The 26,025-nt window shown below is 49.6% G+C and overlaps 10 protein-coding genes across 10 annotated transcripts; 6 read left to right on the top strand and 4 right to left on the bottom strand.

Annotated features, from left to right (window-relative positions):
• Positions 1 to 173: 173 nt before the first annotated feature.
• Positions 174 to 791, top strand: PC9H_006295 (uncharacterized protein; the record flags this gene model as incomplete). Its single annotated transcript, XM_036775846.1, has 1 exon — positions 174 to 791. One exon carries the CDS (start codon positions 174 to 176, stop codon positions 789 to 791), a length of 618 nt encoding a protein of 205 aa, XP_036631865.1.
• Positions 792 to 1,151: 360 nt separating this feature from the next.
• ERP1 (emp24p/erv25p- protein) lies at positions 1,152 to 1,982 on the top strand (the record flags this gene model as incomplete). Its single annotated transcript, XM_036775845.1, has 4 exons — positions 1,152 to 1,290; positions 1,348 to 1,430; positions 1,499 to 1,897; positions 1,953 to 1,982. 4 exons carry the CDS (start codon positions 1,152 to 1,154, stop codon positions 1,980 to 1,982), a joined length of 651 nt encoding a protein of 216 aa, XP_036631864.1.
• Positions 1,983 to 2,257: 275 nt separating this feature from the next.
• On the bottom strand, positions 2,258 to 5,609 carry PC9H_006293 (uncharacterized protein; the record flags this gene model as incomplete). The annotated part of the gene is made up of 14 exons (XM_036775844.1): positions 2,258 to 2,833; positions 2,891 to 3,016; positions 3,071 to 3,276; positions 3,337 to 3,595; positions 3,649 to 3,738; positions 3,806 to 3,907; positions 4,022 to 4,108; positions 4,163 to 4,418; positions 4,485 to 4,717; positions 4,831 to 4,885; positions 4,934 to 5,258; positions 5,312 to 5,352; positions 5,407 to 5,448; positions 5,557 to 5,609. 14 exons carry the CDS (start codon positions 5,607 to 5,609, stop codon positions 2,258 to 2,260), a joined length of 2,451 nt encoding a protein of 816 aa, XP_036631863.1.
• A 539-nt stretch (positions 5,610 to 6,148) lies between these two features.
• PC9H_006292 (uncharacterized protein) lies at positions 6,149 to 7,663 on the top strand (the record flags this gene model as incomplete). Its single annotated transcript, XM_036775843.1, has 4 exons — positions 6,149 to 6,295; positions 6,354 to 6,523; positions 6,574 to 7,152; positions 7,204 to 7,663. 4 exons carry the CDS (start codon positions 6,149 to 6,151, stop codon positions 7,661 to 7,663), a joined length of 1,356 nt encoding a protein of 451 aa, XP_036631862.1.
• A 194-nt stretch (positions 7,664 to 7,857) lies between these two features.
• Positions 7,858 to 9,348, bottom strand: PC9H_006291 (uncharacterized protein; the record flags this gene model as incomplete). Its single annotated transcript, XM_036775842.1, has 1 exon — positions 7,858 to 9,348. One exon carries the CDS (start codon positions 9,346 to 9,348, stop codon positions 7,858 to 7,860), a length of 1,491 nt encoding a protein of 496 aa, XP_036631861.1.
• A 555-nt stretch (positions 9,349 to 9,903) lies between these two features.
• RHO3 (Rho GTPase) lies at positions 9,904 to 11,444 on the bottom strand (the record flags this gene model as incomplete). The annotated part of the gene is made up of 9 exons (XM_036775841.1): positions 9,904 to 10,013; positions 10,083 to 10,208; positions 10,321 to 10,363; positions 10,448 to 10,486; positions 10,602 to 10,672; positions 10,758 to 10,840; positions 10,937 to 10,988; positions 11,042 to 11,081; positions 11,124 to 11,444. The coding sequence occupies 9 exons, from the start codon at positions 11,442 to 11,444 to the stop codon at positions 9,904 to 9,906; spliced, it is 885 nt and encodes a 294-aa protein (XP_036631860.1).
• A 457-nt stretch (positions 11,445 to 11,901) lies between these two features.
• Positions 11,902 to 14,515, bottom strand: PC9H_006289 (uncharacterized protein; the record flags this gene model as incomplete). Its single annotated transcript, XM_036775840.1, has 6 exons — positions 11,902 to 12,293; positions 12,363 to 12,669; positions 12,743 to 12,805; positions 12,860 to 13,045; positions 13,113 to 13,937; positions 14,000 to 14,515. The coding sequence occupies 6 exons, from the start codon at positions 14,513 to 14,515 to the stop codon at positions 11,902 to 11,904; spliced, it is 2,289 nt and encodes a 762-aa protein (XP_036631859.1).
• A 1,878-nt stretch (positions 14,516 to 16,393) lies between these two features.
• On the top strand, positions 16,394 to 16,917 carry PC9H_006288 (uncharacterized protein; the record flags this gene model as incomplete). The annotated part of the gene is made up of 2 exons (XM_036775839.1): positions 16,394 to 16,535; positions 16,859 to 16,917. The coding sequence occupies 2 exons, from the start codon at positions 16,394 to 16,396 to the stop codon at positions 16,915 to 16,917; spliced, it is 201 nt and encodes a 66-aa protein (XP_036631858.1).
• A 2,713-nt stretch (positions 16,918 to 19,630) lies between these two features.
• Positions 19,631 to 22,461, top strand: PC9H_006287 (uncharacterized protein; the record flags this gene model as incomplete). Its single annotated transcript, XM_036775838.1, has 5 exons — positions 19,631 to 19,912; positions 19,969 to 21,200; positions 21,250 to 22,144; positions 22,209 to 22,236; positions 22,289 to 22,461. The coding sequence occupies 5 exons, from the start codon at positions 19,631 to 19,633 to the stop codon at positions 22,459 to 22,461; spliced, it is 2,610 nt and encodes an 869-aa protein (XP_036631857.1).
• Positions 22,462 to 22,733: 272 nt separating this feature from the next.
• PC9H_006286 (uncharacterized protein) lies at positions 22,734 to 24,251 on the top strand (the record flags this gene model as incomplete). The annotated part of the gene is made up of 2 exons (XM_036775837.1): positions 22,734 to 23,170; positions 23,219 to 24,251. 2 exons carry the CDS (start codon positions 22,734 to 22,736, stop codon positions 24,249 to 24,251), a joined length of 1,470 nt encoding a protein of 489 aa, XP_036631856.1.
• Positions 24,252 to 26,025: the final 1,774 nt, after the last annotated feature.

The raw sequence follows: 26,025 nt of genomic DNA, 5'->3' as shown, positions 1-26,025 counted from the left end.
TATTCTTACAACCAGTGCAGAATTACAGACAGTACAGGCTTGAGTGTGTGGATAAGATGAGAATCGTCGGGGCACGTGCTGGGGCGCATCTGTTATGACGATCCTGCCTGTGTGACGTCAGTGGCCCACTCCTACAGGCCACCGAGAGTATAAATACCACGCCTTCTCAATCCATGCCCCTCCTCCCAACAATGTCGCCCAAATCACCCAAAAGACGCACGTCTAATGGCTCCACAATGTCCATGTCGTCGACGGCGAACAACCTCCCGCCCGCCCGCCAATCCAGACCACTGAAATCGGTCTCACCGCCCCTCGCGTCGGGGTCACTCCACCGATTCATCTACATCCTCGTCTTCACCACATCCCTCATCGCGGCGTACTATTCATGGCGTGTTATGCAATATAAGACGGAGGTTGGCGGGTGGTGGAATCTCGCGTTGGGCAGACGACCACCTCAATTCGAGGGTGGATATGGCAATGTGAAAAGAGGAAGGGGAAAGAATAGTGCGCCGCAAGAGCAGACTGTGGAGGATAGGATAAACGCGTTAGCAGAAGCGTTGGGCATGCCGTCGAAGGAGCTCGCGTCAGCAATCGCCGTCGCGGTCAAGGAATACGTTCCCCCAGCCAGCCTCTCGTCTGTGGCTGCCAAAGAGACCGGCCCTGCCGTCGAAGCAATGCTGAACGCAGAGCCATCGAAAACTGGCAGCACACCATCGGAAGAAACAGCTGCTGGTGTAGTCGGGGGCATGTTCAGCGGGGTGGAAAGTTTTGTTGGCATGGACGAGCCCTAAGCACCCTTGCTTTAGGCCCTTCATGGAATGCGGCCGACTATCGTAGATCCCATCGCACGAGACATGTCTGTATCGCACCCTATCTCTTGACTAAAATTTGCGAGGTCGCTAGTGCAATTTGTACCTATGACCTGTTATCACGATGAAAGGAGCGCCAATTCATTGAGAGTGATAATACACCAAGCATTCTGAGTCTCAGAAAACCGGTTTGAATGTAGATCATGCCTGAAGTCGAGGTTGCCGATAAAGTACAGTACCTGAGATAGGGGTAGGGTATTTGGCAACATATCCCGCGACCAAACAACCGCCCGAAGTGTCGTGACCGGACACGACATTCACTTCAAAGTTTACGACCTTATAATGCCGACGAAACCCCTCGTTTCGCTCCCTCTTCTTCTCTTATTCTTCTGCGCCACCGTGAATGCTCTTCACTTCTACTTGGATGCGAATGAACGGCGGTGTTTCATCGAGGAATTGCCGACAGATACTGTAGTGGAAGGTGAGTATTTATTCTCCACTATGTCCGTGAAGTATGCCGCTAATTGAATAAAATTAGGCCACTACCGCGCGCTGGAATGGAGCGAGGGCCCGCAGGTATACGTAGAGAACCCAGAGCTTGGGATAATCGTCCAAGTCGACGTATGTTATTGCCTTCTCAGCCTCACTAAAGGCTTACTCTGACACCATACTTATGTCCCCTTGCACAGGAGACCGACAGCTCGCACACCGTCGTACGCACACGAGGCCCACACGACGGGCGCTTTACATTCACCTCCCACATCGCTGGCGACCACTCCATCTGCCTTTCCACCAACTACACCTCGTGGTTCTCCCACACCCACATCCGCATGTACCTCGACATCGTCGTCGGCTCCACCAAGGCAAACGTCGAGCAGGACCGCTCCCACGTCTCCGAAATGGCCGCAAAAGTGCGCGACCTCAACCAAAAGCTCGAAGATATCAGGCGGGAGCAGCAGTACCAGCGAGAACGAGAGGCAGATTACAGGGATCTGAGCGAGTCGACCAACTCGAGGGCGGTGTGGTATAGTGTAGCGCAGATTTTGGTGATTATTGTGACGTGCGCGTGGCAACTGAGGTATTTGAGAGTAAGTCTTTCATCTCCGCCGTCAGTGTGGTTCTGACATAGTACTCGTACACTAGCGGTTCTTTGAAGACAGGAAGATGCGATGAATATTCGTCCACTCGTGGCCTGTGATTGACTATCGTATCTTTGTACCTACTTTACCAAACTCCATCTAGTCAAACCTCTTTCTCCCGCGTTACTTGAGAACGGCTTGAAATTCACCGTCAAATTTGTAAGAAACAGAAAGTAATATTTACATCGAGTTACGGGAATAACGATACATCATGAGAAATCCAAAAAATTGCATGCATACCCAAAACAAGTTCGACAAATTCGACAGGTGCGTCACAGCAGGCTTCGCAGTGTTCGTGTCCTACGCAATTCATTTCCATTGGGACAGCAGATTCTGCCACGAACTATTCAGCTCTTCGTGCGGCGTGAATAGCTCGCTTGAGCTCTGTGCTACGTGTTCAGTTTGCTGCCAGTAGGGATTGATGCGAGTGTTGTTGCTGATGGGATCTCCGCTCATACTTGCGTAGTACGCAGGGTTCGGTTGGAAATGCATCATCTCTTCCTGTTGCGCTGTATAGGTGTAGGCACCCTGCTGCTGTGGCTGCGGGTGGACGCCTTGGGGAGAGAGTGAATACGAAGTGTTAGGGCTGAAAGTGCCAAAGTTCTGGAGCGGAGCGTTATAAGGAGGCCATGACGAGTGCGTTACAAGTGGCGGCTGCTGGAAAATCGGAGAAAGTTCTGACACGGTGGGTTGGGGAGGGGGTGACGCCGGCTGGGAAGTCGGGCTTGAAGTGTGGGACGGCGATGATGGCGATGACGGGGTCCTACGGGAGATCAGCCGCGTCTTACCGCTGAGGCCAGCGAAAACATCGTTCTCCTGCTTGACCAAGGGCGAGTTCGGATGCGCCGCATTGTACGCGCGGGCCGTTAACTTTCGCAGGATCGGCTGAAAGCAAACAGAGTGAGAAATACGTACTCCAATCATTATCAAACAAGGACCCACCAAGACCTTTTGTGCCCGAGGATTGTGTTCTACCTGAGAAAAGAGATTTGAAGCCGTTTCGAGATGTGAGAGGGCAGACGGTGCCAAGGCCATTCGGGTCTTTGCAGCGATTGATCCTAGGACAATCTTGTAGCTTATGTCAGTATAAGAACTATGATAGACGTGTTTGCATTTACTTACGGTGCATGAGAACACATGCGTGAAGAGAAACCACATTCGTTCGGTGAGGATTGGGTGTTGTTGGTAGAGGCTCTGGATCAGCCCCACGAACGAGCAAGCACTGGTATACGCCGCCAAAACCGACGCTGCGTATTTGCTGCCCATCGGGTCTTCGGGACACTCTTCTAGGGCCCGAGCGAAGAATCCGCGGTGCATGTAGAATATTGCTACGTACATAGGAGTCAGCAACCATGCACGGTAGGCGGACGCTATGACGGGTAACTTACTCATCTCCTTGATCGCAAACGCGATGTAGCGTTGCATGGTTAGCTCAACTGTAGGCCTTTCCAATGCATCGCCCCCAGTGACTCCCATGAAGCCGGGCACTTGAAGAGACGGCGGGATGTAAAAATCCCTGACGGACTTGTCGAGTTCTTGGATTCTCTTATAGCTTATTGGACGAGCCCCGAACGCTTGATCCTGCACATAGCTTTGGCACTCAGATGCAAATCTGTGTTTCCAGGCGGCGACTAAATCGAGATTCGCCTCGTTAGCATCCACCCACGGGAAGTAATCATGGACATACAAGTCATTTCGACGTCGCCTTTCTCATTCCTGGTCTTCTCGAACGGCATCTTAGTGTCGATGTGACATAGAGCAAACGATGGGGGCCTTCCAAATGTCAGGCTCTACAGAAAAGGAACACCATCGGGATATTCGAGAAAATCTGAGATATGCGGAAAGATGGCACTTTACCTGCCATGAATCGTAGACATAAATTTCCCATAGGAGACATCTGCGCTTTTGGCCCTCGACGTCGTCGAGATTCCATTGGCCACCGTCGCGATCTAAAGGGAGCTAAGCCCTCGCAAACGGCCACGCTCACTGTACGGTACTCACGGAGTCCAAGCTAACCGAGTATATGAAGGTTAGTCCACGCCCCTTGAAGAGATACATCCAGGTCTGACGTACACTATGTGCCAGTTTGACTACCAATCCCATGATGGCCCATCTCGGCCCTTCGATGTGCGAGAGAAACATGTAATGGCACATGATCAGCTACACGGAAGGACGGTTAGAATACCACAGCAGTTACGAAGCTGAGTTACGTACGAGGGCCTGGATTGCAGCGATAGATTGTTGTTCGAACACCGAGTCCAACGAGAGGGCTGCACGTCCGAGTTGATAGAGTTGGGAATGCTCATTCACGTCAATCGGTTTATCTAGATCCAGAAGTGATCCGAGAGCAAGGACCATACACAGGACAGCTAGGTCATGGGAAGTCATCGGTTCCTCCGAGGATGTAGCTGCACCATACATAGGCCGATACATATGTTCATAGAAGTCACTTTCAGTGATTGGTTCATACCTATAAAATGTCAGTCCGTGGTAAACACCTTGAGGAGGAAGGCCGAAGGGAGCTGCGCACACTTACATCCAAGCTGCGTGTCTGAAATAATTCTTGCAAAATCTTTGAGCAACTTCTTGTGGAGGAAGGAGATCGTAAATGGCTCCACGAAGACTGTCCGTGGTCTTGCTGATCGGGGGTGCAAACGGAAAGGCAAAACTCAACCACGGCAGTTCGGCTGGCTTTGAGAACTCGAATACGGTCCGCTGTTCTTCTGTGTCTTCTCCATCGCTCCCAGCTTCATTCTGAATTCCAAAAGGCTTTAATGCGAACTCACACACTCACAAAGCCAAGTTTTCTGACCTGTAGCAAAAGCTGTGTTGTGGGCGTAATTAGAACGGTAAGGGCGTCTACGATTATGTGTGGCACGTACCCAAGCGTTGGCTGCAGTACCAAAAAATGTAGTGCGGCCCTTTGGGGATATGGATCTAATATCCTTAGCTGAAGTAGATGAGAATTCGAAGGGCACAACTCACAAGTGGCCCATCGCATCTACAGCGTCTGCCTGATCGACTTTCGTTGTTCGCTCAATTGGCGAGGCATCAACCTCTCGCTCTAGCGGTCGTTTTATCTGTAGAAGTTCATCACTCAGTAGCTGGTGCCGCTCAGAGCTATATCTTGAGTGGGCCTCTTGAAGCGCGTCCTCCAGCTCTCGTACGCGTTGGGCCAGTTGACCAATTTTGTCATGTAAAGCCTCAGTGTTCGCCAGGACGAATCTAATCAACGTTCTCAGCCACGATATTTCGAGGTACAAAGAGGCAAAACTAGCGTACCGGTTGCCCTTTCCTGTAGTTAGAGAGCCTAGAAAGACATGATAAGATTGATTTATGTGAAAGCCACCTGCGAATGCTCACCATCGGGACAGATTGCAGAACATCCTTTCTTGACACAGTTACTGGTGTAAAAGATCAGCTTGAGCACAAGATTGCTGAGAAGACCCTGCACCTACCTACAAGGAAAGACTCGACTGCATCTGTAGCCGAGAGCCGGTCTTAGCAAATACTACGACGACCACGGAGTACTGACTCACTTCAACTTCAACCTGATGAGGAAAATCCATGATTAAAGCGGCATCTAATAATGATTATTGTAATCAAACCTTCGACATTCGGCACATGAAAGTGCTCCGCGATTTCGTCTGCCAGTCCTCATGACCAGCGTACTTGGTTCCTCTCGAGGTGAACTTGACGAAGCCATCGTAGCAGTAATCAAACAGCTTGGGAGAGTTTTCCAGGATTAGCAGCAGGTTTCGGTTCCTCTTGTAGAATTCCCTCGGATTCTAACCCGGCATGTGCACCCTGGCCAGATTGGTCGACGATCCCAGTACAGTTATCCGTCAGATCTCCCTAACGCGGCCGGTGTTTCAGCGCCGGTAACTAAGATCAATGTTGTGCTCTATTTGCGTCGTCCTCCGATTTATTTTTCTTCGGCTCTGCTGCTTGATTCATCACCACCACAACCAACCAGTGAGTCCAAATTTCCCTGATCGTACTATGATGAGTTTATTAGATGACGAGTCTGAAGCTGGAGGGGCAGAGTTTCTCTGTCCTAACGGAACGTGACGAGTCTTTCAACAATTATACCATTCATGCATAACTGATCTTTGCCAACTTGCATCTTTTTCGCAAAGAACTTGAAACTGATCAACGTTCTCCTACCCCCTTAGGCTCCCACACATCCGTTTCTCTACTATGCCAATTGAGGAGGATTGGTCCGATTCAGATGAGGACGATAGATCAGAGGTGGAAACCCCAGTGCTGCTTGGCGTCCCTGATGGTCCCATAGACAACGCAGCGGACACCGCCGACGCCGCAGTCTCTCGTATCGGCGGACATCCTGTACGGATTATCATTCCATGTCGTATGTACGCCTGTAACTTAATTCGCTCTCAACAAGGCATTTCTCCCTGCAAGGGAACCCGCGTTTGAATCGTCCCATTGTAAAGTTTGCGATCAGCCCATGGAATTATTAGTCCAGATGTGGTGCCCGTTCGAGAATTCTCCGATGGACCGAGCGCTGTATGTGTGGGGATGCGCCCGCGCAAAGTGCCAATCAAAGGATGGTAGGTAGGTTCTTTTCCGATCATGAGGAGACAAGGGTGAACGCTCGAATTTAGCGTGCGCGCGTGGCGAGGGCTACGATACAATGAAAAGTACGCCACCAAGTTGAAAGAGAAGCTTGCCAGGAAGGAGGCGAAGGAGAAACAGAAAGCCAAGGAAGTTGCTGCAAAGCAACGGAGTGCGCTGAAGGGAAACCCGTTCTCGTTAGGTGGTGGCGGGGCTCCTGGACCATTCGGATTGGGCGATCAACTGTTTGGTGGGGCCCCCACGCCATCGGTCCCTTCTACCCCGGAAAAAGGCGATGAGAGTGATGAGAGCGATGAGGAGAGTGATGCATCAGAGTCTTCCGACGAATCACTTCTGACGGCACTAGCATCGACAACTCTCGAGGATTCACCATGGTCTTCCGCGCCTGCATACCCACCCCTCTATCTGTCTACGCTATCAGAGTACATTCCACCCCCGCCGAAGGCAAAGTTACCTTCGGGCGTTCAGGTAGACGACGAACCACCAGAAGGAAAGAAGGGGAAAGGCGACTCATTCTCTTCGGAGGCGTACGAAAACTCTCTGGACACCGATCATGTTTTCGACAGATTCAACAAACGGGTGGGATACGAGGGGAGCCAATGTATTCGGTTTGTTCATTGTCTTGTTCAAATTGCATCCCAAGGTCTAATATTCTTTAGGTACGAGTTAAATGGCAGTCCGTTGCCTTTCGCCTCCGATGCGATATTCGATCAATTATTTCCTGTTCCTCCTGCGCCACCGTTACCCGTGACCAAGGCAGCGTTCACTGTTGTCCCACCCGTCAAACGTACATACAAACCCTCTGGAATATCTCCGTGTCCACACTGTAATTCTCCGCGTATCTTCGAAGTCCAGCTCATGCCCAATCTCATCAACGTCCTAAAATCGCAATGGGAGGGCAGCGACGATGCAGCGAAGTCTAAAATGACTGATGAAGAGCGAAGGAAGGCGGTGGAAGCGGCTTTAAAAGATAAGAGTGGGGATGCTAAAAGAGGGATGGAGTGGGGAACCTGTATGGTGTTTTCTTGTGAGAAAGATTGCCGGGTTGAAGCCGGTGGAACTCATGAGGCGAAGGATGTTTGGAGAGAAGAGGCTGTATTGATACAATGGGATATGTGAGTACCCTAACAATGTAGTGTTGCGATATAGGTAGATGCATAATGAGTCGTCCGTTGTTGTAGCCTGTAGTACTTGTAATCTGTCCGTCGCCGAATCTCGCTTGACGTTTACTGGGCCGTCGAGGTTCATGGGTGATTGAGATTCTTCCAACGACGTACTGGCGGCATGGAAGCAAACATATCGTTCACGACCGACTATTGAACCCATCCAATAGCCAACCTCTGACCAGGTATGTCGTCAAATCGCATGCTCAGCCCTTCTTCTGCTAACTGCACAAGAATCTCTTTATCCACAGCATGTTCTTGGTCAACGCTTATGGTGAAATCCACGCTTAACTGCCATAAACCATGCCGAAAGATGTTATCGGGATGAAACCGAGAACGAACCATTTCACCCAGTAGCCCATCCGACGACCAAAGGCAACCATCCATAAACTGAATGCTCTCGAGATGTGGGCACAGCCCTAACCCCACCCCAACATGTTCGTCGGTTGCACCGGGGAGTGTGGGGGCTTCGGCGATAGTGAGCCTCTGAAGGAGTTTGTCGCAGACATTCCGTACAATTCTGCCAGAGATAGAGAGCCTGGTGAGAGTCTGCTGCGATTGCTCCAAGCAAGCGATTATATCGTCCTCGGAGATGTTAACCTTCTCTAGTATGAGTGTTGCGAGTGAGGTTCTTGAGCGGGCAATGAAGGAGAGGTATTGTGTCCGAGGCCAGGCGGGAATAGTGGTGCTCCCTATCGGGATGGTTATGGTAAGCTTGGTGAGGCTAGGAAGAGTGAGAGCGTCGAAAAGCTGCGGCACGGTGGGAGAGTCGGTATAGATGCGTATGTCGAGAGATATCAGAAATGGGAGTCGAACCACAGGAAGGGTTGAGCTATCGATAAAGCCATCCTTGAAAACTGCAACAGCCAAACAGGCTGTTAACGAAGTGCTTTGACTGAGGATGTCCACCAGCAACGGGAATAATATTGGGCAGTGCAACCACAGCGTCGTTAATTGGTGCCAAGGTACCTGGACACCTAGACGTGCATGCAAGGGGTGGGACCATACCCACCGCGTGAGCCGAGTGCAGGATGACAACATCCTCGAGAGGGCGTTCAGCTGTGATTGCTGGAGAGTTATACGGGCTTTTATTTCTGCATCCTCAAGCAACGACGGGGATGCGTTCCCTAGTGCATCCCAAGTCTTTTGGTCGAGATCAGCGAGGGTGAAGTCGATCTTCCGCCAGCGGCTTGCATGCTCAAGGAGAACGGGAAGAGCGATATTCTGCGAGCTCCTCAACCCATTGGATTGGCCCTGATCGGCCAATAGATTACGTTGGCAATCCATAGTGATGTCAAGGGGACGTATCCCAGAGCGAGCCAGTAAGAGCTTTATGAGATTTAGGTTGGGGACGAGACGTCCATCTGGAAGAGCTCTGATATGCAACCGATCCCATAGTTCAGGAGTAGCGTAGGAGACGTCTCGCCACAAGCGGCAGACCCCTGCGACCCGCAGGGCTTGTGTAGGGAGATGCTGTATGGAAAAGGCATGAAAGATCTTGGAAAGCAATTCTAGTGGCAGAGTGTTTATTATGTTCGGAGCTGGGTTTTCGTCGGCGGCGGATAATAAATTGTTGGAAGGTGGCTCGCCGTAAGACAGGTACGCTGCCAGTTCTGCGTCGGATTCCGAGATCATGGGCATTTCAAGCCTCATACAACGTGCCGTAGAAAATATAAACTACGAGTACAAGTAAGTATATACATGACGGATGCCATTGAAGAAGTAAAAGCTCACCTCAGTGTTGTGGGGGTCTCAATTTATTTACAATAGCTCAGGCGTCCGAGAAATGAAGATGACTTCAGATATATAGAGATATGAGCTCGCGTGTAAATGGCGGACGTTGTATTGGCGGCGATTAGAAAAGACGTGATAATGCTAATGAAGGATGGTCCAAGACAGTGCAGGTTAGCTAGCACATAGACCATGTGCCAACTTGCCTTTTTAGCAATTCTACTTTTGACTCGTCGTGGGTTTGTTGCTAGTACCCCAACGCATGCCACCTTTCCAATGGGATAGCCAACACGCCTACTCTACATTGAAACGAGCGATATTATTATCGGACGGGTATCCATATTGTAAGGATCGTAATAATTGACAGCAGTATACAGTGAAATAGATGAAGCGAAAAGACATCCCAGTGGTACACGGTCCCCAGCATAGACAATACAAATCAACGGATTGCAACTCTGCGAGAGGCTACATTATTATGCAGCCGCTACTGGACCCTTTTGACCTTGTACTCAACGACACGCGGGCAGCTTCGTAGAAGACTTCTGCTACACCCCGATTGTGCTTCGAGCTGCATTCTATAGCGATAGACATCAATGAGTTCACGTCGCTTCGGATGAGGGACATGGCATTCGACATCTACGTACCTAGATATCTTGAGGCTCGTATTCGTCTGGCAACGGCAAGCCCTTCCTCATACTCCACTGGATGTGTGCCATATCGGATCAGTCTCTCCTTCACCGCTCGGTCTTCACGAAGATCGCATTTGAGCGCTAGGGGGGTATTTTTAGTGTGCATATTGAGTAGTAGAAGGATGTGCAACATGCCTACGAGGACCAACTGCTCCCAGTTTCAGCATATCGAAAGTGGAACTTGCTAGAGAACGCACCTTTACGCCGGGACAATACTCCAGGATCTCGTCTAGCCACTGGATTATAGTGCAAGGCACGGCGGCGAGAGAAGACCGTAAGTCAAGCGGGCCATGATCAAGGCCGACACAAGGGAAACTAACCTTTGATTCGACATTCTCCAGGGATGTTGGATTGTCAACCTAGAAATGAGAATTAGAATGAGATCCGATACGCAGAGTGCATCAACAAAATAACAAAGGGTGAAATTGTCATTTGCCATCCATTCATGAATCAAAGTTGAGTGAAAGGACGTACCGAGAAACATATCATTATAACATGAGTTTCTGCATAACTCAGCGACCGTAGACGATCGAATTCTTCTTGGCCTGAGCAACTCCAAGCACTATCAGTCATTTAATGCGGCAGAAGAATACACGGGCCTCCGGGGTGATCGCAAGGAATGTGCCGTACCCGCTGTATCCCATAGACTTAGCTCGACGAGTTGGTCGTCGACTTGTATGTCGTGTACGTAGTTCTCAAACACCGTTGGTTCACTGGAGGATTGATAAACAGATGGAGTGGCAACGAAGGCACCAAAGTGGAGATTGCGAATTAGGGTATATGCCGGGGTCGCGTAGATAGGGACGCACTATACGGAAGTAAAAAAGCCTCTTGTGAAGACATTCAAGAGCGATGTCTTTCCTGTAATGTTTATTAGCACTTTATGCCGTGGTCCACATGTCTATATCACGCACCACAAGCACCGTCACCACATACCACGACCTTCTTCTGAACCTTCAACAATCGAATAGGGCAAGTCAGAATCGGTTATCAAACCACATTCTCGAGCATTGTAGAACAGAGACCAGAAGGGAATCGTTTCGCGAATATTTGGACAATGAACGTTTGTACGTTCGGGAATTGCGAGGCCTTGGTAATGTCGGTATGAAGGGACCTACCGGTCGTCTCCCAAATGAGTTCCCTCTTGATGTTCCACAGATTCCCATAGCTTGATGTCCGCGCGAATGAAAGGAGGTTGCGGCGGAATAGGCGTAGCGTGAGTGCAGCGTTGAAACCACTGAACTTAAAGTGGCAAAGGAAACACCAAGAAATGGGCACGTGATCCTCGATCAAGAAAGTGACTTTAGGGGCTTTCATTGAGAGTATCAGGTTCCTTCGAGGCGAAGGCCGACATACACTATCTGATCATGCTGTGATATACTTTAGAAAGTAAGCTCTGAAATGGCATGATCATGTATCAGATCTGCGGCTTGTGAGCGTAGCGATATTGCCACCAGCAAAGTGATTGTGAAAGACATCGAGAAGTACTCAAATCCTCTAGTTCCAACAACACATCCCGTGCAACTTTTGTAATAAACGAGATAACGAAGCAAATGCAAACATATAAACAGGCGACCGCAAAGGTTGCCCAAAGCGAGGCATGTCAAAGTCTAAGATATTCCAGCAGTTAGTTTCACCTGGTGAGTCCATATGTATGTATGATGTATATATGTAGTATGAGATGTCCATGGATGACAGTAATCATGGCATATGCGACAGCAAATCTATAAATGATAGCACGGTACCTTCAGCTCACCAAGCTTCTCTTCCCCCCTCACGACGCCGAACCGCTAAAGAAGCCAGGACCCTCCCTCAACACAGGTCCAGGCGCTCTCAAAGTCTGACCGGCCGCAGCGCCAGCAGCCCCTCCGGGCGTAAAGGTCCCTGCATTACCCATATCCTCCCTCCCACCGAGGTTCAAACTGCTCGGTGCAGCGCTCCCCCCATAGGTCGCTCCCCCATACGGACTTGCCCCAAACGAGGTGGACCTAAATCCAGAACCTCTAGGGTACATCGACTGATACTGGGGAGGCGGAGGCGGAAGAATCACAGGCTGCACAGGCATCGAGTAGCGCAGGTCGAGTTCCTCAAGCACCGTCCTGAGGTTCCGCATGAACGCGGTGCGGCGAGCCCAGCGTCCGCCCCAATCTTGCCAATTCGGACGGTCTACAAATGATGCATCATGACCCACGCTCAGCTAACCTGCTTCCGGTCCCATAAATATGCTCTACTCACGTTCTATAGCCACGATCAAATGGATTGCGTTTTGGTACTCCATTTTATCAATGTTCAGTGCGCAGCCGGACCAGTCCCTGTTGTTCGCCTGGACATACGCACTAATTTTGTTCCTCAGCTCCTCCAGTTTCTCCAGGGGTGTATCATATGATACCATCAGCTTTGTTGTCTCCCACATGGAATTGGAGCGACGCAGATTGTGGATCAGCTTCGCGGAGGCAAGGAGGGCATTTGGGGCAATGATCTCTTGACCATCAACACGCCTGAACGTGGTCGAAAATAGACCGAATTCACGGACGAAAAGAGGCTGAAAAATTGTAGCGATGAGTATATTTTTGTATTCAACGGTCAGATGGTTGGAAGATGGCAACAGGACGTACCTGATCATCAATCATAACAAGATCTCCAACATCAAAGACGTGGGTCGAGAAGATGAAGATAAGCTAAGGCACCGTAACGGTTAAATTCATCTGGCGACATGAAGACACTAAACATACCGATTCGAATAATGTCTGCGCCGAGTGACCGAAGATGAACGAGAATCCTAACACGATTGTCGCGAGCGGGACCAATGATGCCAACGTGTTCTTCCTATTGAAGATGAGAAGCGCGGCGAACAGGACGATGAGTAGCGCAATACAAAGGAGAACGGCGTCGAGTTTAGCTACAATAGAGCCGACGTCCTGGAGAAATGCGACATCGAACATTTCGTTAAGATAAGGCCCGATACTTTGGAGATTGAAAGCCTACCTTCAAACTAGCGGTCAAAGCTTTCCTCTCCCGATAAATTCTTTGAACAGCCTCCCTCATCTCCTTCTTCGTAATATCCCCATTCCCATCCTTATCAAACAGCACAAACGCAGCTTTCGCCTCTTCCTCGCTCCTGAAATATGGGATGAAATCGTCCACGACGAGATGGCTCCGTGGGGGATCGCTCTGACTCAAAGCACTGAACAGCTTCCTAGCCAACCGTCTCGCAGAGTGCAACCCGCCAATCTCGCCTTCCCGATTGAACCGTGAATTCTTTAACGCAACTTGACCAATAGCACCGCCGACTTGATCGACGATGATCGACGCCATGGCTTTCTTGCGGCGTTGCTTACGCGCGGATTTGGACATATCTTTTGGATTGGCATGCTTTTCAAAGATGGGGGAGCTCTCCAGGCTAGAAGGTCCGCTCTTTGGTTGCATGGCGAGCCCGTCCATGTTACCCAAGCTAGATGCGTTGTGCTTATGTCCCTTTTCTCCCTTACCAATCCCAAAGGAATAATGCTTCCTGGAGGTCGGAGTCGTGAATTGCGCATTCGAAAGCCGGTCGAGGGCCTTGAGTCCTGCCCTGTTCTCGCTCAATCTATCTGCAAGAGCCTTTTCGTGGAAATTGATTGCAACGAAATGCAAAAAGACCTTTTCGACAAGAATGATTATGCCTGCCGCGAAAAGTGCTTGCATCACACGGTTGACGGTCGACCAGTACGTGCCGGGTGGTTTGTAGACCTCCTGCAAGACGGAAAGCGCAATCCAGGCCCAGCTGATGTCAAGGGCGAGTTTGATCCATCCCGAGACGGCGGAAGTTAGCTAGAAGGAGTTAACGAGTTCAATGCCTAATATATACCAGAAACCACTCAATGAAAACGTACTTCAAGTTGCATCTTAATGCGCTCCAGCTGGCCGCCGAACATCCATGTGACCGCAACAATCAGTCTTGGGAGGCCGTCCACGACAAGATACGTGACACATCCAGCAGCCCATGCGATAGAGAACCACAGCGACCACAAGCGAACATGGTCATACACCACATTTTGCCTAAACTCCAAATGCACCACGATAAAGGGCGTTATGAGGATACCGGCGCCAAGTATGCTGAGTAGAATGACTCTTATCGGTCTCGCGAGCATCATGAATGCGACCCATAAAGCTCGGAAGCGTTTGGCCTTCTTCCGTTCTGCCGGATCCGGGCGAGAGAACTCGTCGTCGTTGTCCCAGTCGAACTCATCGTCCGAGTTTGTTGCCGTCGTGTCCGTATCAGAGTCGAGTGATTTTGTCTGGACATTGCGCGAGGCCTTCGACGGCGACGCTGGCTCCGAATGGGGGGCGTAGTCGCGCTCCTTCGTGAGGGGAATGTTCAGCGCTGGCAGTGATCCAGTCGCTGCCATCGTCGACGGTGATGAAGGTAGGAAGGAGAGAAGGAGATCAGAGCAAAAACAAACTCAAGAATGATTTTCGTCCGAATTTCAAGTTGTTCGTTGCTACTTTACTGACAAAATGACGTCACGAGTGGTGGATAAATCTAGAATCACAAGAAACCCCTATTCGTCTTGTTCCTCTCATTCGCATAGTATCACCACGTATAACACAACGTGCAGGATGGGATAATGTAGCGTGTAATAGGCAATTGCTACGTGAGAACTATCTTTGATAATGAATGCATAATGATATTTACATTAGACAATAAGTAGATAATGTAAGTAAGCATTATTCTCACAGTCAATATGCAAACATAACATGAAACAAACTTAATCCTTAGCCTGAGAATATCCTATTAACATAATGACATAGTCATTCCGTAGTAATTAGATATTGTGCGGGTATTGTGTTGGTAAGTATACAGAAAATATAAGTCATTGTTTATTCAATATTGATCGTCTATTAGAGTGTCCATTACACGGTCAATATCTTTTGTAGCATTTCGGAAATCATTGACTAATGTATGTGCTATTGATTCCATAGTTATTGCATATTCCCCTTGTTAATTTGTATTCAATATGTTATCTCAATGGTCAGATATCCATTGCAGATTGTATGAGATAGACTTCATGTATTCCATGCTACATTATGACTGATATCTGGGATTAATATGTATAAAATATGTGATTGTAATATATGGGAAATAGGTGATCATGGTATATGGGGAATACATGATCACAATATATGGAGAATATGTGATTGTAGTATATGGAGAATATGTGATTGTAGTATATGGGGAATACATGATCACAATATATGGAGAATACGTGATTGTAGTATACGGGGAATACGTGAATGCAGTATATGGAGAATACATGAATGTAGTATATGGGAAATACGTGAATGCAGTATACGATGAATATGTGATTGCAGTATATGGAGAATATGTGATCACAATATACAGGGAATACATGATCACAATATACGGGGAATACATGATCACAATATACAGGGAATACATGATCACAATATACGGAGAATAAGTGATTCAAGCTCAAGTGTTCTGTATTCAGGAAGCCCCTTAGGGGCTACCAGGGGCATGCTCACAATGCACATGCATGCAGATATGGACTCAGACTACAGATACATGTGGCTACTAGTATATAGATAGTCTTGTACTGTGCACAGTGACCTTAGCTCAAATATTACTTTCTTCCTCACACAAACAAATGTTCAGTGGTGTGAATTGGTGGCAAGTTGCATTACGGCCATCCTGAGGTATGGATGTATTTGGTTGCAGTGGTTGCATCAAGCACTCAGAGTACTATCAGTGTGACAAAGGTTAAGATTTTGTTCCTCGTGTAGCCAGTGTTCTAGGAGCCACCATTCTCGTTGATTGTGGTTGTGTTCATCTTTACGCTCACAAAATCTGCCTCCACAGATCATACAGGTCCCGGGAGGTTCGCAAAGTTATCCCCCTCAATCCTACTATTCACCACCAGGACCGCAAATACCCCCCACTCAGGTCCTTCTACCTCAAGGTTCGCAGTTTCCTGGGCAGTATCCACCTGGACAGTATGCGCCTGGGCAGTTCCCTCTTGAGGGGCAGCAGCCTACGGTGGTTGTGATCCTGGGGTTATGGTTGTGTTTGTCCTCGCGCTCTTGCTCTCATTCCCCTCGACATGATCAAGCTCCATTTGTTGTACAAGCCCAGCCTCCTACCACCATGCAACCTACCCCAACACCCCTCATAGTAACACAGAGCCCAAGTCACTGTAGCTGTTCATGCAGCCGTTCATGTTCGCCTCGTTCTCGTCCTGCGACATATCTACCAGAACCCAGCCAGTATGCACCAAGTCGACCACATACCGCTATGGAGTGACCACAGGACAGTGAGCGCCCAAATGCTGATCACCCTCACTGTGACAGCTCTGCCCGTAGATCTTGTTCCGTCACGGAAGTCCTTCTCGGCACTGTACATTACGTTATGTATGCACCGTACGTTACGTATGCACCGTACGTTACGTATGCACTGTACGTTACGTATGCACCGTACGTTACGTATGCACCGTACGTTACGTATGCACCGTACATTACGTATGCACCGTACGTTACGTATGCACCATACATTACGTATGCACCGTACATTACGTATGCACCGTACGTTACGTATGCACCGTACGTTACGTATGCACCGTACGTTACGTATGCACTGTACGTTACGTATGCACCGTACGTTACGTATGCACCGTACGTTACACATATGATGCATATGTTCGCTATGGTTTCATATGTACTCCTTTTGGTCATAGACGGAGGAGAGCGGAGGTGGCTGGAATCAGGGTTCACAGTGGGCGATCTGGGTGAATGATACGGCGCGAGGTTAGGAATGTTTTCTGGACCCGTGACTGGAAGGACTTATTCTGATGGAAGCAGCGAGCTGACGGTCAACGACAAAGCATATGAGGACTCTTGTTTGGATGAGCATGACAGAGACGATTCTGTGATCAGAGAGGGTGACTTAGAAGAGATGTTGGATTTTGCCAATTCTACAAGCTCTATGGGCCCTGCAGGCTCTGCGGAATCATAAGAGTCATCAGTCTTGCCCGCCCAGAGTGATGGAGAAATAGTGACAGGGGTTGCGTGCACTGAGCGGGCAATGTCCAGCGGGCTTGATGGTGTTAAGCTGCTTGAAGTTGGAGTCAATGATGATTCAATAATGCTTGATACAGACAAAAATGGCAGCAGCAGGGTTAAGGCTGATTCTTTACCGATTGGCAACGGGCCAGGCAATGAACTTTCTGTCAGCTCCATAGCACAGAAAGATATTGACAAAAAAGTAGCGAAAAGTAGGCTAAAATGTGTAGGCTCAGAGGCATTGCTTCTGTTACTTTTAGGCTTTCACAATGTAGTAAAAGTAAAAAAGGGAGCAAGTGAGATGTAAATTCCCTGATGAGGGGTCATCTTGTCCAAGTAGAGTCAACCATACCAAAAATAAGGAGACCCCTCTCATAGTCCTTGGTACAACCTTAATGTTTCCATACTCAGGTCAGGGAAAGTGCACTGCATATTTCCCCCACTCTAGGATCACATATTCCCTGTATATTGTGATCATGTATTCCCCGTATATTGTGATCATGTATTCCCTGTATATTGTGATCACATATTCTCCATATACTGCAATCACATATTCATCGTATACTGCATTCACGTATTTCCCATATACTACATTCATGTATTCTCCATATACTGCATTCACGTATTCCCCGTATACTACAATCACGTATTCTCCATATATTGTGATCATGTATTCCCCATATACTACAATCACGTATTCTCCATATATTGTGATCATGTATTCCCCATATACTACAATCACATATTCTCCATATACTACAATCACATATTCTCCATATATTGTGATCATGTATTCCCCATATACCATGATCACCTATTTCCCATATATTACAATCACATATTTTATATATATTAATCCCAGATATCAGTCATAATGTAGCATGGAATACATGAAGTCTATCTCATACAATCTGCGATGGATATCTGACCATTGAGATAACATATTGAATACAAATTAACAAGGGGAATATGCAATAACTATGGAATCAATAGCACATACATTAGTCAATGATTTCCGAAATGCTACAAAAGATATTGACCGTGTAATGGACACTCTAATAGACGATCAATATTGAATAAACAATGACTTATATTTTCTGTATACTTACCAACACAATACCCGCACAATATCTAATTACTACGGAATGACTATGTCATTATGTTAATAGGATATTCTCAGGCTAAGGATTAAGTTTGTTTCATGTTATGTTTGCATATTGACTGTGAGAATAATGCTTACTTACATTATCTACTTATTGTCTAATGTAAATATCATTATGCATTCATTATCAAAGATAGTTCTCACGTAGCAATTGCCTATTACACGCTACATTATCCCATCCTGCACGTTGTGTAATACATGGATCCTATAGTGGTATCTGTCTCAGGAAACGACTATGGCTCTAACTGTGTCACAGTGTCTGCGCCAACCCTCCAATCCCTGTCTGATTCCACCAGCTTTCGAAACGTCGACAAGCGCGTATGGGCACAAAGTGACTGGAATAATTAGGCTGACCGTATGTGCATTAGTGTTGAAAGTAGCACAGACGACATCGTATACTTTCTTAATGACTTATACTTGTCACCAATGCTGTACACCCAACGCTGCGCTAATGGTTGAGATGGACATTCAGCAGACTCAAGGCGAAATTCTCCTTTTGTAGGGCCTGGCTTCTCAGCCCTTCAAAGAAACCTGCAGCCAAGGCAAGTCCAATACCATACACCCATCGAACAGTAGACTGTCATACCAAAACTTCCCAGAGAGGGGAGCCTCTTCATTTGCGAAGGTAATGCGGCTCCTTCATTGAGTCAGGTAAACAAGATATCCTGAGACGTGTGTTTACTACTTAACATCCTGCCATTCTCTTATCAGCTTCCTCACACATCTAGACTTCGAATCGCGGTAGGGTCGTCAAGGGTAGTTGGATACATTGCTGCCCGGAGGAAAGCTAGTGATACTTCAATTTCCTTCAGACAATAGTATTTTGTACTCCGGACAATGTACGACATATCCTACGAAGTACTCTGGTAAAACGTTGATTCGTATGCTTCCTAACGAACGCCCTCCTCACCCACAGTACAAGGAAGTAAATAAGCTCGACGTCCTTCTATACTCACAAGACCAAATAACCCTTAATAGCGATTCTCACGGTTACGGTGTCCATGTACCTTGAACGTGTTGAGTGCAGTATTAGGCCCTTTCGAATTGCGTTATCAGATATTTCCTGGGCCAGTAGCGTCGGTGCTGTAAAGAGCTGATCATGCAATATACGAGCTAAACTGAAAGAAGAGTCTGCAGAATGTGTGCAGTCTGCTTGCGATGACGCCTACATAAGCTGATGCGCTAACTTCCAAATATGAGCCAAGGTTTGTAGCCGCGTTACGCTCTTCCTTTCTATCATTTTTCTCTTCTCACCACGACAGGGACACCCTCGTCCCCAGTCCTAATGTCCCTCTCTTTGTCTGCTTCTGCGACAGAAGTCAACGGCAATGGTAACGGTATCGACTCAGGCTCATCGGACTCGAAGTTCCCCCATACCAAAGCCCAGCTCTCACTGATCGCGCGGCAGAGCAAATCCCCAGACAGCTACGACAGCGACGCTGAAGGGGATGACCAGAACCGCGTCTCGTTGAATCTAGCCTCGAAAGTCGTGTTCTACCTCGACAATGAGTTGGAGGATGATCTGAAGAAGTTGCTCAAGGACAGCTTCGGGCTCGATGATGAAACGGTGCGGTTTTTTATCTTCCTCAGCGGGGCTTGCGTTGAACGTCGGCCAATGTACAGCTAGAGCAGAGTGTGCTGGACCTTATGCACAAGCATCGCGACGATGTCGCAGGTGTCCCATTCCTGTTCCTGACACCGACTCGTCGCCCTATTTCCCGGCCATCGTCTAGAGCTTCTTCGCATTCTACACGGCTCTACCCCGCAAGGCCTGATACCCCGACTTCGGCTCCGACTTCACCTCTCGCTATGGTCTTCCGTAGACCCCACACTCCCGTCACGTCGCCTCTGGCAGGTGGCACTAATGGGCAGCCGTCATCTTATATGTCAGCTCGCAGCTTGGAAGGGTATTCACCGCACTCTTCCCCAGTGCTAGCTCACGCGCAAGCTACCCAAGCACATGCTCAGTATACAGCAAGTTTACCCGCTTCGCCGCTATCATCCCCTCGATTGCTCAACGCAAAGGCCTCTGAATTCAAGCCCATTCAGCGGCCGCTGTCCGCGGCGTCATTCATCCCGGGATTCTCGCATTCTGTTCAGCGCTCGGATACACCATCACCTGATCTATGGGCACACAATTCCCCTCGCGCCACGTCGAATCTGGCTATTGCTGCTCCATTGATACCGGAGCAATCTAACAGCAGCTCATCACTCCGCTCATCCCTCCAGCCGGAAGATGACGACGACGACGTCGATTTCGACCCATTTTCGAACAAAGATATTACCCCGTTCCCCATCACTGTCTCTGATTTTGATACGCCGTGGTCAACCACCAATTCGAACGCCTCCATGTCGCCGGAAGACTACCGCTACTTCGATAATTTGGGATACCAGCATCCCTACTACACAGATATGGACACTCAGTCCCCGCCTGAAAGCAATGATCCTGACTCTGAGAACTTCATGCTCACTGACGGCATGACTCCATTCGATGTTCTTAGCTCTGTATTTGGTTCGACATTGGCCCCGTCTGAATTAGAAGATGCCCTGGCTAACAATGGCTACGACTTCGAGCGGTCGATGGCATGGCTCATTGATCGCTCCCTGCCCACGACGACCCAAGGCCATCAAGTTCGAGTGCAACAGATGGGTGGCCGAGTGACTGTAGTGTCCCGAGATGGGCAGAACGGGCAAGGTAATATACCCATTCGAGGTGGTAGGGCTGGGTACAACAACACTAGTCCTCCAGGACGCCCTGGTGCCCGATACGTCAACGGAAGGCCTGTCCAAGGTGGAAACCGCGTTTGCAGATACTTCGTAGCAGGAGAATGTCTCCGAGCCGATTGTCGTTTCAGGTGAGCTGCTTCACCCCCTCATCAGCATCCTTGATTGACACCGCACTAGCCACGACCTAGAAAGGGCTTTGTGTCGATTCTGGCTCCGTGGTACCTGTGCTAAAAACGAGTCGTGCGAGTTCCTGCACCATCTTCCCAAGGATGTGGATATCAATAGTCTCAATGCAGCCGTCGCCCGAGCACATATAGGTCCAGGGCAGGGTCCTTTAGCCCCTGCCCACGCTGCGCCTGTAGACGAATTCCCCGTTTTGAATTACGAAGGCGGCGATGGCAGAGCTCGCAGAGGTGGCGGCGGGGGCTACTACGACCCAAGTCGGACGCGCTTCTCGGCCGCAGTAAAGAAACCCGCAGCCGAATCACCAGCCGCCGTAGCAGCTCGCCGCGAAGTCATGGGTAGCAACGCCGATGCCCTCCACAATATAACAGCGATCATCGCACCTAGGCCGTCACCAAGGCTGAAGTTGCACCCACCCACCTTGCTGCCGACCCTGCCCACCGGCGAGGCTTTGAACGGGCTGTACATGTCGTACCGTTCTCGGGCGCTGCAGCTGGGTGCGGCTCGAAATGCCTGCTTGTCCCGCGCTGCCGCTGCTTGGCGACGTGGCGATGGCGCATCCGCAAAGCGGTTCAGCCGCGAGGGGCACGAATTGAACGCCAAAATGAGCACTGAGATGGCGGATGCGGCGGGTAAACTCGTTCGAGAGCGTGCGAAGACAGCAGAGCAAGCTGTGCGGGCGAGGGATGTGGCCTGGTCTGACGATCCTGGCGACCGAGCGAGCCGTGGTCGCCCGTGCGGAGGTGGTCTCGGGATTTGCCTGGGGATTGCCCGACGTGACACCGGGGATGGCAAGCTGACATCCGAGGAAAGAACAGAATGTGTGCTGGACTTGCATGGGCTGCATTCCAATGAGGCGACTGAGGTGCTGGAGCAGTTCTTGTTGTTGGTGAGTCGTGCTTCGAAACGCCCGACAGGCGGCGACACTTTGATCCTAACGTGACGTTACGTAGCTTGAACGCGAGCATTTTTACGGATTAGGTGAGTGTTTCATGTCTTGGCTACGGCGGTATGATTGACGGGGAAATATCAGCGTACATCGTCGTTGGCGAGGAAAAACATACGGGTACTCAGGATGCTGCCCGCGGGGCCTCCAGGCTGCGCCTAGCAACTGGCGTTCGCGAATGGCTTCACCGCTGGGGTTACCCTTGGAGTGAACGAGACGGGATTATAGCGGTTGATGCGCTAACACATGCGTCGGAATAGTAACTGAAAGAATAAAAGTTTATGCAAAGGTATATAAACTTCCATGAAGTTAGAGAACTAAGATTATGTATTCGTGTATGTATCAAATGGTAATTGTACAGTTTCTCCCTGTCGTTTGACCTTTGAAGTCGTCTTGACATCAAGGAAACGGAAACATACCCGTTGTAACATCGGAGGAATCAAAGTTTAGCGTGTTCCACGTGCTCCGCTGGCAGTGTGCATTTCGCCAATTTGTATGGCCATTTAGCCACGACTCCTTTTGTTCAACGACCATGACCACTCACGACGAAGACGACGCCCATCGCGCATTTCTCCCAACCGCCCGCCATTCGATTGATCTCAGCATTGATTTGGAACATCAGCTTACATATCTTGAATCGCAGCCTAACACGCCGGCGGATACCCTTTTTGCTCCCAATGCGAACCCGCAGCCAGGAGATGAACGCAAACGCGAATCCCTGGATCCCCACGTTCTCGCATCGATAATAATGCAGCTCCGGCAATCCCTGGGGAATATGACCAAAGAACGAGACGACCTTCTTGCGATCGTCAGCACAGCAAACGCGAATGAAGCGAGGCTGACCGATGCATTGCAATTGACGACAGACAAATGCACAACCATGGAAGAAGAGCTTACAGAGGCTCGCCGAAAGATTAAAGATGACGAAGACGCTATCGCCATGTTGAGATCTAAAGTGGAAGAGAGCAGGTACGTTTCCGCTACCTCGGAGCGCTCAATTACTAAATGTTACTCAAGGCGGGGCCTCATGCGCCTGCAGACCGAGTCAAGGAGGCAATCTACAGTCCTTGCAGCACCAGATATGGGGCGGGCAACTTCAACGCCACTGGCGTCCAAACGCGCATCATTCACCCCCCTTTCCCTATCATCCCCCTCCAGCTTCACGCCGCTCAAGAACGCCCACCGACGGATATCATCGGTATCCGACTCCGGAAGCCTCCTTGGTGGCGACCTGCGCAACAGCCCCCACTCACAGCAATTCCCCTTCAACGAGCCCGACCAGGGCTCGCGCAGGCAGTCGATGCACTTTGGTCGATCGCCGCCTCGCATGGAACTCATGCTCTCCTCCCCTGATGCGTCGATCATAGCCGAGGTCGAGTCTCTCCGCGCCGAGATCAAGACGCTGAAGAATGAGCTGGAGGAGGCACGTCTCGAATTGGGAGAGGCGTTCGAGGCTCGGGATGCGAGCGATACCTGCGTGAAGGCGCTTCGAGAGTTTATCGCAGAGAACAACGTAGGCACGCCAGAGCAGCCTGCAGACCTCAAACCGCCGCCAGTGCCAGCGTCTGTCGCCTGGCAAGACCCCACGTCGAAGGCAATGCCCGCGAATCAAGGGTGGGGATTCAAGCTCTGGAACACCAAGGCGACTGCTGCGGCTGCGCCCGCCCCCGCTGCTGCGCCTGCCCCTGCGCCCCCTGCGTCGGTCACGTCGCCCGCGCCATCGACAGCCGAGACCGCGTCGATCAGCCGCAAACTGGGCGGGTTCTTCTCGTCGCGCGCCAGCATTTCGTCGACAACCTCGTCGAATTTCCCCACCACCGCCAGTACGGCACTCCCGCGATTAGATACGGCGAGAACGCGCGACTCATCGGCGTCAGATGTGTCGTCGATGGCAGACTCGCTCGCTGAACCGATAAGCCCGCTTTCAAGGAGCGGGGACGCGAATGCGAATGTGCTGGTGCGTGATCTGACGAGCATAAGTCTGGGAGACGCGCAGGAAGATAGCACGCCTGCAAAGACCTTGCCAGGCGTACCTGGTATCGCAGCGTAGCGTTGCTGTTCGTTTTTTGTTCGTTCACTTTCGATATGTATATGTATTATTTTTATCCCCGAGCATGATCAACATAGCATCCTTTCGCATGTCAATGCCATACCTTATATGTGGCGGCGGTGAATCACCACCGGCGAAGCCGATCTTCAATTTGTACATCCGCTTCAACTGTTTTTCTTTCATGAAACCTAGACCTCTCTCTTGCTCTCAATGTCACTTGCATACATGCGTCCACGCTGCACGCTGCCGATATAATGAAACCTTCTACAAACCACCATTAGCTTTCATTAACTCCTCCGTGCACGGTCTTTAGTTCTTTTTGTCCTTTTAATTCCCGGTATGTGGAAAGTTCATTCAGGGTTTGAGCCGTCCCAACCGTGGATGAGAACACTTCGTTTATGGTGCGTCCTCTTACGTTCAACGTTCATCCTCGGCGAGAAGATGCATCTCACCGGGTACCGGTATTCTAGACAATAATTTGCGAACCCACTTATTTGCCGTGACCCATGTGCTACGGGTTGACGTCGAGGGTTTGAATGCTTGAATGCATGTCAGAACTTTGTCAGAATGTGAAGACGGGTTCAATTGTTACTCATGCCGCATGCGCATCTTGTGCTCGCTCGCTTCGCTCGCATAGAAGCCTGGTTGGGATTGGTCCATTGGTTTTATGGTTCATGCAACATATGGGCCGAACCTTCTGCAGAAAGTTTGCGTACGGTGCGAAGCCCCGTTCTTCCTCCTTTCTCTCTCCTCCGCGATTTTACAGCTTTTGAATTGCGACGTAGACGTCGGGATGTGCAGCGGCCTTCCTTCAACACGAGGCGGAATCGCTACTTGATTGCCATTGCTAAATGTTCCGTGTGCAGCCTACGCATACCCTTACCAACCCTGCGCGTGTTCTCATCCCACCGGGGCACGAATAACTGCGAATGTGTACTAGGAAGTATCAGTGGCACTACGTCTACCTTGTCAAGAGCTCTCACACAAACTCCTACTTCTGCTTCTCCTTCGATGGAAGCTTTGCCCGTTGGGGAAGTGCCGCGAACGGTGCAGGCGCTGCCGTTATGGGTTATGGGCCTATCCTCTAGACTCCTGTCTCTTAATTCCCAACCACCGACATCGTCCATATGCTAACGTTCAAGGTACGTTTGGTATTTTTCTGCCCTATGTTTGGCTTATGTTTTCATATCCGAGTCCTCTTCTATCCACTTAATGTACTCATTTGCACATTCGTTCACAGTTCTAGTCACTAGGCACCGTTTCGGCGTTCACGGTTCGCTGTTTCCGTAAGGCTTACGGCTGCGCTTCGGACCGATGTCACTTGCAACGATTCAGGAGACGCGGGGTGGGGGTAACTTGTAAGCTTGATCAGCGTCACGCTCTTTCCAGCATAGGTCCGTTTCCCGTTTTAACAACCTAACTTCCTTAGTACCTTTGAGTACGTTTGCAACTCACCGGTACTAGTTACCGGTTGACCACTGGGGAAGACTGGACCACGACCGCTTTCGCCATTGGGTAATGGTATGGGTAATGGATTAGGTACTGGGTCTTTGGTAAATGATGGAGGAAGGTGAGTGGTGATGGTGCCCTGACTCCTGGCACTCTTGATCCTCGTTTTCGGCCTTGTTCCTGTTCGTATTTCTATTTTTGGAGTCATCGTCACACTCGATAATATTGATGATACCTGTAGTACATTCCCAGCGGTGCAGCGAGGATCCGCACGGCGTTTACATGGCTGTTAAACAGCGTGAGTCGCTCGATAACTTGGAGGCGT

Source organism: Pleurotus ostreatus, assembly GCF_014466165.1.
Source record: "Pleurotus ostreatus strain PC9 chromosome Unknown scaffold_4, whole genome shotgun sequence".
Lineage (NCBI taxonomy): Eukaryota > Fungi > Basidiomycota > Agaricomycetes > Agaricales > Pleurotaceae > Pleurotus > Pleurotus ostreatus.
The sequence above is the reverse complement of the archived record's forward strand: the minus strand, read 5'-3'. Positions and strand labels throughout refer to the sequence as shown.